Consider the following 11261-nt stretch of genomic DNA (forward strand, 5'->3'; position numbering starts at 1 on the left):
AAAATTCTCACAGCTGGACCAATAAGCAACATCATGATAAACAGAGAAAAGATTGAAGTTGTTAAGCATTTCATTTTATTTTCAACACCCATGAAAGCAGCAGTCAAGAAAGCAAAAGATGTATTGCATTGGACAAATCTGCTGCAAAAGCCCTCTTTAAAGTGTTAAAGACAAAGATGTCACCTTGAAGACTAAGGTGTGACTGACCCAAGTCATAGTGTTTTCAATTGCCACATTTGCATGGGAAAGCTGGATGATGAATAAGAAAGACCAAAGAAGAACTGATGCCTTTGAATTGTGGTGTTGGCAAAGAAATATTGAATATACCATGGACTGCCAAAAGAATGAACTAATCTGTCTTGGAAGAAGTAAAACCAGATACTCCTTAGGAGCAAAGATGTCGAGACTAGGTCTCACAAACTTTGGACATGTTATCAGGAAGGATCACTCCCTGGAGAAGGACATCATGCTTGGTAAAGTAGAAGGTCAGCAAAAAAGAGGAAGACTGTCAACGAGATGGATTGACACAGTGGCTGCAACAATAGGCTCAAGCATAACAAGGATTGTGAGGATGACACAGGACTGGGCAGCATTTTGTTCTGTTGTACATAGGGTCAGTATGAGTCGGGATGAATTTGATGGCACCTAACAACAACAGTGTCCTTAAATTAGACTGATTTGTTTTCTTAAATGGAGAAGGATATTTTTTATTCCATGCTTCCTTCATAAGGAGCAGTTTTGTATTTTATTCTATTTTTTTCTGCATGAGACAACATTTTCTAATTCAACATTTTTCCCATGTACAATTCGTGACACTAATCAAATCAATCATTTTGTGTAACCATCGGCAATATCTGTTGCCAAATTTTCATTCACCATGAAAAGAAAGTCAATGCTTCTGGATCAAAGATTTCCCCTGTCCCTTTCTCTCCCTCTGCTGGTCCAAAAACCAAAACCATCCAAATAAAAATCCGTTGCCTTTAAGTTGATTCTGGTCTCTATATATTTGTCTATTCTAGGTATTTATATAACCGAGATCATATGATTGACTTCCTTCACTCAGCATAATGTTTTCAAGGTTCATTCATGTTGTAGCATGTATCAGGACTTCATTTCTCTTTATGGCTAAATAATATTCCACTGCATGCATACACCACATTTTGTTTCTCCATTTGTCTGCTGGTGGATATTTAGGTTGATTTCACCTTCTGGCTGCTGTGAATAGTCCCGCCATGATCATTGGTGGACATGTATCTGTTTGCATTGCTGCTTTCAGTCTTTTGGATATATACCTACTAGTAAAATTGCTGGCTCATATGGTAGTTCTATGTTTACCTTTTTGAGGAAACATCAAACTGCTTTCCATTTTGCATTCCCACCCACAGTGTACAGGATTCCAATTTCTCCACATCCTATTGTTTGGCTATTCTGGGCCCTTTGCAGTTCTATAAGAAGTTTAGAATTGGCTTTTCCATTTCTTCAAGGAAAGGTGTTGGAATTTTGATGAGTATTGCATTAAATCTATTAATTGCTTTAGGTAGTATTGACATCTTGACAATATTAAGTCTTCCGGTCCATGAGCATGGAATGTCCTTCTGTTTATTTGAATGATCTTTAACTTCTTTCAATCATGTTTATAGTTTTCAGTATACAAGTATTACACCTTCATAGTTAAATTTATTCCTAGGTATTTTATTCTTTTAGAAGCTATTGTAAATAGAATTGATTCCTTAATTTCCTTTCTATTTGTTCCTGGTGTATAAAAACATAACTGATTTTTCTGTGTTGACCTCACACCTTGCCACTGAATTCCTTTATTGTGGATCTTTGAGTTACAGAAAGACCCAGGGTTATGAACTTCTGTCTTACAGACAACTCCTACTTTCCCTTTATTGTTATGTAAACTTGCCCTCACTTTGAAACAATTGAACCAACCCCTACTCTCAACCAATTCTTCATCACAGTCACCTTTACCTGCTGCACATGCAGCTTTTAGATTATGGAAAAGGTTTGGAGTCTTTTCTTGGACGAAAGTAGGGCTAAATAAGAAACGTATGCACCTGTTCCGATTTACGTACAAATTTGACTTAAAAACACACTTAGGAACGGATCTCATTTGTAACACAGGGACTGCCTGTATTCTATATATAGAAAAGTTAGCTGCAAAAGGAGATAACTTTACTTCTTCCTTCCTAATTTGGATGCCATTTTTTTCTTTTTCTTGCCTAATTGCTCCAATTAGAACCTCCAGCACAATATTGACTACCAATGGTAAGAGCAGGTGTTGGATTTTGTTAAAAGCTTTTTCTGCCTCAAATGAGATGATTACGTCATTGTTTGCTTTTGCTGTATTGATGTGGTATATTACATTAACCAATTTTCTAATGCTGAAACTACCCTGCATTGCTGGGATAAATCCCACTTGATCATGATGTGTAATTCTTTTAATATGCTTATGGATTCAGTTTGCTAGTATTTTGTTGGGGATTTTTGTGTCTATATTTATCAGAGATATTGGTCTGGGGAGCCCTGGTGGTGCAGTGGTTAAGAGTTCAGCTGCTAACCAAAAGGTTGACAGTTCCAATCCACCAGCTGCTCCTTGGAAACCCTATGGGGCAGTTCTACTCTGTTCTCTAGGGCCGCTGTCGGGTAGAATTGACTCAAGGAAAACAGGTTTTGTTTTGTTTTTGTTATTAGCCTGTAGTTTTATTTTTCTGTGGGGTCTTTGTCTGGATTAGGCACCAGGGTGAAGCTAGCCTCATAGGAATGAGTTAAGAAGAGTTCTCTCCTCTTTTATTTTTTGGAAATTTTAAGAAGGATTGGCATCTTTTGTTCTGTAAATGTTTGGTGGAATTCCCCCATTGAAGCCATCTGGTCCTGGACTTCTCTGTCTTGGGAGGTTTTTGATATTGCTTTGATCTCTTCACTTGTTATGTGTTTGTTGAAGTCTTGTCTTTCTTCTAGACTTAATTATTTTACTGTCTTTATGAATTTATCTGTAAATGTCTTTGATCCTCTAACATTCTTCAACATTCTTCAACTGAGGCTTAAAGTGAGTTTGTATAGAAAAGGGTGAATGCACAGAAATCAATGAGGAAAGAGTTCTAGGAAGAATAGTATTGCCACAGTTGAGAAGTGTTGCTGAAGGGGGAGTATGTCTTAAGTGTGAGTGCTTTACTTGTGAATTTCCTGAATTCAAAATATAGACATAGGGCTGGGTGACTCTGTTCTTGTTTCCTTTACTGATCTTTCTTTACTTTCCCAAAGGTGTCTCTGCAACATGGACCCACAGAATCTAACACGTGTATCTGAATTTCTACTCTTGGGCCTCTCAGAGGATCCAGAACTGCAGCCCCTCCTCTTTGGACTGTTCCTGTCCATGTACCTGCTCACCATGTTTGGAAACCTCCTCTTCATCCTGGTTGTGAGCTCTGACCCCCACCTCCACAATCCCATGTATTTCTTCCTCTCCAACCTTTCCTTGTGTGACATTGGTTTCACCTCTGTCACAATCCCAAAGATGCTTACGGATATCCACACACACCACAGGATTATATCCTATGTCAACTGCCTGATTCAGTTATTTTTTTTTTTGTTTTTTTGGATGTATGGACAATCTCCTCCTGGTGGTGATGGCCTATGACCGGTTTGTGGCCATCTGTCAGCCACTTCACTACCCAGTCATCATGAACCTTCATTTCTGTGGCTTGTTGGTTTTGCTGTCTTTTTTCCTCAGCCTTTTGGACTCCCAGCTGCAGTCATTGATGACGTCACAACTCACCTTCTGCATGGAAGTGGAAATTCCGCATTTCTTCTGTGACCCTTCTCAACTCCTCATCCTTGCCTGTTCTGACATCACCACCAAAAACATACTAGTGTATTTTATTGGTGCCATCTTTGGTGGTGTTCCTGTCTCAGCAATCCTTTTCTCTTATGCTCAAATTGTTTCCTCCATTCTGAGAATCCCATCATCAGGTGGGAAGTATAAAGCCTTTTCCACCTGTGTTTCTCACCTGTCAGTGGTTTGCTTATTTTGTGGAACAGGTATTGGAGTGTACCTGAGTTCAGCTGTCTCACTTTCTCCTATGAGTGGTACAGCAGCCACAGTGATGTACTCCGTGGTCACCCCTATGTTGAACCCCTTCATCTACAGTCTGAGGAACAGGGATATCAAGAGGGCTCTGCAGAGGCTCCTCAGCTGACCAGCATGTCAATTCTTTGCCATCCTTTTTGGCCTGTGGATTAGAATAGTCAGAAAACCAAGCATGTGGAGCTGGAAAGTATGGTCTTTGGTCCCATAATTTTTGTAGCTCTCAATGTTTTCAATCCCCTTTATGTTTAATATTGGAATATTGATTATTTGGATTTTTTTTTGGTGAACTGGGGGATATTCTGGAATCTGTGGTACATCGTAATATATGCCCCAAATTGAGTCCTATAACACCTATGGAGTCTCTGTATTTATCATCTATGACCCAGGCATCCTGGTGAAATGCATAACTTTCTTTAAATAAAAATATTATCTACCACCTTTTCCACAGTTCATGCCTAGTGTCCATACAATATCTTTATGTATCATCTATTTATGCAATTTAGGTATAATAATGCTTGTTATTAATCTTCAAACTTGGCTTCATTTTGGAATTATTTATCTGGTGAACTTTAAAAATACTCATGCCTGACTTGTACCACCAGAAATTCCGGTTTATTTAGACTGAGGTGTGTAGTGAGCTAGAAGATTTTTCAAAGCACCCCAGGAGGTACCAGTGAACCTACTGGTGAACACTACTTATCAGAATAAGATCATTGTTCAAAAATGACTAATATGCCTTGGCTCCTTTATTCCTCATGAGCAAATGCTGAAGATCTTAAAGCAATAAGAGCTCAAAAGGGGGAAGATATAAAAGAACTTCCGGCAATGGGATTTTTCTCAATGTTCCTGGTAATACTTCTTCAAATAACTTCTCCTTCCATACCATAGAGCTAGGCATATGTGCTGGATAATATGCTCTTTTCTCTCTGCTCCAAACTCACCTTTTTATACTGTACTTTGTGATACCAGAGTAGAATCTTCCCATCCTTACTCTGGTTTTCCATCTGACTCTCTTGTAGTGTTCTTCCAATAGTTATCCATAGAGATCACCAACCCAAATAAGCCAAGTTTTCACTGTATTCTTATCCTTTGGCATGGTCACTACTTCACGTAGGTACCAGCTCAGTGTTGCTCACCTGCTTTTTTATGCCTTTAAGCCTTTCAATACTTATTTACCTAGTTCCTATATTCAATGATGTCCTTTAAAATTACTAGTGTGGCCAGGGCCAAGATGGCAGAGTAGTCAGACGCTTTTGGTGGTCTCTTTTACAATAAAGACCCAAAGAAACAAGTGAATCAATTATATATGACAATCTAGGGGCCTTGAACATCAAAGGTAAAGTTGAGGAATCAGACTGAGTGGCAGAGGAGGGGGAGAGATGGTTCAGAATTAGGAAGGAGTTGCCAGACCTGACATGGTAGGAGCTGGTGCCCTGTGGGCTAGATTGGCTGGCATGTGCTGTGAGGTGGGCAGTGACATTCAGGACAAGTTTTCCATGTTGGAAGAGACCAAGAGGTGGAGAGTCTGCTCTGGCTTCCAGAGCCAGTGAAAAGCAGGGTTCAATCAGCAAAAGAGAAGTACATATGTCTAACTCATCACATGGATCAACAAACACCCCATTTGGGAAGATTATTTCACTTACCTGCTCCCTCCCCACTCTGCACTGAGTCCCGGGCCTGCTTCATCTATTGCTGCATACCCTGGGCCAGAAGTAGGACCTGTCATGTGCCCTGAGCCAGTCTCCATGCCTTGGAGAGGAACAAATTAACAAAGAGGAAAAAATAATCTACCGGCTCCCCTAAGCTGGGAACTCAGGGCAGGTACAGCTCCTTGGCCTAGGCACAGGAATAAGGGGTCCATGGACTTTGAATGCCTTTCACCCCTGCATAGACCTGTGTGAGCCAATTTCAATAGTGTAGGCCCTCATTAGCACAGTACAACAGTGTATATACCTGAAGCCTAACTTCACTGTATCAGCTATATGGTGGAGTAGCAGGTTCGTGACATTTTATGCAGCTCTTCCCATTAAGCAGGGTCTTCACCTACCCGCATCAGGGGCCTGAGGGCTGGTGGCACCACCCATGTCACCTAGCCACTTGTGACAGGGGTCCAAGAATAAGTGGTGACTCCTACTCCTTACAGCCAACAGCATCGGGTACCCATCATCTGGCTGCAAAACCCACTCACCTATGTGCTCTAGGGAACAGGGAAACATTTTCCTCTCAGACACTCAGGGTCAGCTGTCAGCTCCCTGCCTTCCTCAGTGTGTGACCCCCCTACTGCAGCTAGAGACCTGTGCCTACTCCAATCACCCCTGCCCATCTAGTACTGTAGGTGAGAGCCTGCACCACACACTTCATAACCAACCATATGGACACCTGAGCTGAATCCATACAAGAAAAGTAAATTGACTCCTGGGCTCACATACCTAGTAACAGATCTAACCACCTGCTGACAGGACATTAGAGCTTCAAAGGTGCCAACAATCAAACTAGCTCACATGAGCAGCCTATTTGAACATAACAAAACAAAACAAAACAAGAAGCTAGGACACAGTAAGAAAACATAAAATAAATATAATAACTTATTGATGGTTTGGAGACAACAGTCAATATCAAATCACATAAACAGGCAGATCATGATGGTTTCAATAAGCTCCCAAAACAAAGTATCAAGAAATCTTCTGGAGGAAAAGACTTTCTTGGAATTACTGGAGGTAGAATAAAAAAGATTAATATACAGAACTCTTCAAGAGATAAGGAAGGAGATTAGACAAAATGCAGAAAAAGCCAAGGAACACACAGACAAAGCAACAGAGGAACTTAAGAAGATTATGGAAGAGCACAATGACAAATTTAACAGGCTACTAGAATCCATAGAGAGACAGAAAACAGAAATCCAGAAGATTAACAATAAAATGTCAGAATTAGACAACTCAATAGAAAGTCATAGGAGCAGAATTGAGGCAATGGAAGTCAGTGAGATTAAAGATAAAGCACTTGACACGAATGTATTTGAGGAAAAAATCAGATAAAAGAATTTAAAACAATGAAGAAACTCTAAGAGCTATGTGGGACTCTATCAAGAGAAATAACCTGCTAGTGATTGGAGTACCAGAACAGGGGGTGGATAACAGAAAATACAAAGAGAATTGTTGAAGACTTGTTGGGAGAAAACTTCCCTAATATTGCAAAAGATGAGAAGTATCTATCTAAGATGCTCATCAAACCCCACACAAGGTAGATCCCAAAAGAAAGTCACCAAGGCATATTATAGTCAAACTTTCCAAAACCAAAGATAAAGAGAGAATTTTAAGAGCGGTTAGGAATAAATGAAAAGTCATTTACAAAGGAGTGTCAATAAGACTAAGCTCGGACTACTCAGCAAAAACCATGCAGGCAAGAAGGCAATGGGATGACATATATACAGCCTTGAAGGAAAAAAATTGCCAGCCAAAAATTATATATTTAGCAAAACTGTCTTTCAAATATGATGGTGAAATTAGGACACTTCCAGATAAACAGAAGTTTAGGGAATTTGCAGAAACCAAACCAAAATTACAAGAAATACTAAAAGGGGTCCTCTGGTTATAAAACCAATAACATCAGATAACAACCCAGGACTAGACGATAGGACAGAGCAACTAGATATAAACCCACAGAGGAAAGTCACAAAAATAAATGAAAGCTAAAATGCTGAAAATAGGGAAACAGAGATGTCAATATGTAAAAGATGACAACATTAAAACAAAAAAGAGGGACTAAAAAATGTAGTCATAGATCTTTTATATGGAGAGGATGTCAAGGTGATACAAAGAAATAAAAGATTGGTTTAAACTTAGAAAAAGAGGGGTAAATATTAAGGTAACCAGAAAGGAAACTATCACTGCTACTCATCAAAATAAAAAACAAGAAAAACATAAAAAAGAAGACTCAAAAAATAGAAAATCAACAATGAAAAAGATGAAAAGAAAATACATAAAGAAAAATGACTCAAAAAAGGAACAAAGAAACTGTTAAGAACACACAAAAAAAGACATCAAAATGGCAGCATTAAACCCATACCTATCAATAATTATGCTGAATGCAAATGGACTAAATGCACCAATAAAGAGACAGGGAGTGACAGATTGGATAAAAAAAACAAGATCAGTCTACAAGCTGCCTACAAGAGACACACATTAGACTTAAAGACACAAACAAACTAAAACTCAAAGGATGGAAAAAAATATATCAAGCAAACAACACTCAAAAAAGAGCAAGAGTGGCAATATTAATCTCTGACAAAATCGACTTTAAAATAAAATCTACCACAAAAGATAAGGAAGGACACTATATAATGATTAAAGGGTCAATACACCCGGACGCCATAACCATAATAAACATTTACACACCTAATGACAGGGCTCCAAAATACATAAAACAAACTATAACAGCATTGAAAAGAGAGGAAGTTCCACAATAATAGTAGGAGACTTCAGTGCATCACTTACGGTGAAGGACAGAACAGCCAGAAAGAAGCTTAATAAAGACACGGAAAATCTAAATACCACAATCAACCAACTTGATCCCATAGACATATACAAAATACTCCACCCAACTGCAGCCAGGTATATTTTCTTTTCCAATGCACATGGAACATTCTCCAGAATAGACCACATATTAGGCCATAAAGCAAGCCTTAACGGAATCCAAAACACAAAAATACTACAAAGCGTCTTTTCTGACCATAAAGTCATAAAAGTGGAAATCATAAACAGAAAAAGCAGGGAAAAAATCAAACACATGGAAACTGAACAACACCTTGCTCAAAAACTACTGGGTTATAGAAGAAATTAAGGATGGAATATATGAAATTTGCAAAATTATATGAAAATGAAAACACATCCTAATGGAACCTTTGGGACAAAGCAAAAGCAGTGCTCATAGGTCAATTTATAGCAATAAATGCACACCTCCAAAAAGAAGTAAGGACCAAATTCAAAACATTAACCCTACCACTGGAACAAACAGAAAGAGAGCAGCAAAAGAAGCCCTCAGGCACCAGAAGAAAGCAAATAACAAAAATTAGAGCAGAATTAAATGAAATAGAAAATAGAAAAACAATTGAAAGACTTAACAAGACCAAAATCTGTTTTTTTGAAAAGATCAACAAAACTGATAAACCATTGGCCAAACTGACAAAAGAAAAACAAGAGATAAAGCAAATAACCAGAATAAGAAATGAGATGGGTGATATCACAACTGACCCAACAGAAATTAAAAGAATCATAACAGAATACTATGAAAAATTGTACTCTAAAAAATTTGAAAACCTAGAAGAAATGGACAAATTTCTAAAAACACAATACCTACCTAAACTAACACAAACAGAGATGGAACAACTAAATAAACCTAAAACAAAGGAAGAGATTGAAAAAGTAATTAAAAAACTCCAAACAAAAAATGGCCTGGCCCAGATAGTTTCACTGGAGAATTCTACCAAACTTTCAGAGAAGAGTTGATACCACTACTACTAAAAGCATTTCAGAACATAGAAAACGATGGAGTACTTCCAAACTCATTCTATGAAGCTAGTATAACCCTGAAACCAAAACCAGGTAAAGACACAACAAAAAAAAAAAAAAGAAAATTACAGACCAATATCCCTCATGAACATACACACAAAAATCTTCAACAAAATCCTAGCCAATAGAATTCAATAACATAAAAAAAAAAAATAATTCATCATGACCAAGTGGAATTCATACCACGTATGCAGGGAAGGTTCAACAATCAATGTAATCCATCACATTAATAAAACAAAAGACAAGAACCACATGATCTTATCCATTAATGCAGAAAAGGCATTTGACAAAGTCCAACACCCATTCATAATAAAAACTCTCAAAATAGGAATAGAAGAAAAATTCCTCAACATAATTAAGGGCATTTATACAAAGCCAACAGCTAACATCACCCTAAATGGAGACAGTTTGAAAGCATTCCCCTTGAGAATGAGAACCAGACAAGGATGCCCTTTACCACCACTCTTATTGAACTTTGTGCTGGAGATCCTAGCCTGAGCAACTAGGCTAGAAAAAGAAATAAAGGGCATCCAAATTGGTAGGGAAGAAATAAAAGTATCTCTATTTGTAGGTGACACGATCTTATACACAGAAAACCCCAAAAAATCCACAAGAAAACTATGGGAACTAATAGAAGATTTCAGCAAAGTATCAGGATACAAGATAAACATTCAAAAATCAGTTGGATTCCTCTACACCAACAAGGAGAACTTTGAAGAGGAAATCACCAAATCAGTACCATTTAGAATAGCCTCCAGGAAGATAGAGTACTTAGAAATAAATCTAACCAGAGATGTAAATGTCCTATACAAAGAAAACTACAAGATACTACTGCAAGAAACCAAAAGAGACCTACATAAGTGGAAAAACATACCTTGCTCATGGATACGAGGAGTCAACATTGTGAAAATGTCAGTTCTACCCAAAGCGATCAACAGATACTATGCAATCCCGATCCAAATTCCACCGGCATTTTTTAATGAGATGGAGAAACAAATCACCAACTTCGTATGGAAAGCGAAGATGCCCCAGATAAGTAAAGTATTACTGAAGAAGAACAAAGTGGGAGGCCTCACACTACCTGATTTTAGAAACTATTATGCTGCCACAGTAGTCAAAACAGCCTGGTATTGGTACAACAACAGATACATAGACCAATGGAACATAATTGAGAGTCCAGACCTAAATTCATCCACCTATGATCAGATGATATTTGACAAAGGCCCAAAGTCTGTTAATTGGGGAAAAGACAGTCTCTAACAAATGGTGCTGGCATTTCTGGATATCCATCTGCAAAAAAATGAAAAAAGACCCATACCTCCCACGATGCACAAAAACTAGCTCGAAATGGATCAAAGACCTAAATATAAAATCTACAACGATAAAGATCATGGAAGAAAAAATAGGGACAACTCTAGGAGCCGTATTACATAGCATAAACAGAATACAAAACGTTACTAGCAATATACAAACACCAGAAGAGAAACTAGATAACTGGGAGCTGTTAAAAATCAAACACTTATGCTCATCAAAAGACTTCACTAAAAGAGTAAAAAGACAAACTACAGACTGGGAAGATATTTTTGACTGCAACAAATCCA

The 11261-nt window shown here is 38.1% G+C and overlaps 1 protein-coding gene across 1 annotated transcript; it reads left to right on the forward strand.

Annotated features, from left to right (window-relative positions):
- The first annotated feature begins 748 nt into the window (after positions 1-748).
- On the forward strand, positions 749-4202 carry LOC101361778 (olfactory receptor 18-like). The gene is given in 3 exon segments (XM_012556189.1): positions 749-762; positions 3262-3595; positions 3597-4202. Coding segments are annotated over 2 exon segments (921 nt in total). The 5' UTR covers positions 749-762; positions 3262-3280.
- The last annotated feature ends 7059 nt before the right edge of the window (positions 4203-11261 follow it).

Source organism: Trichechus manatus, unplaced genomic scaffold (genome assembly GCF_000243295.1).
Source record: "Trichechus manatus latirostris isolate Lorelei unplaced genomic scaffold, TriManLat1.0 scaffold00057, whole genome shotgun sequence".
NCBI classification, from domain to species: Eukaryota; Metazoa; Chordata; class Mammalia; order Sirenia; family Trichechidae; genus Trichechus; species Trichechus manatus.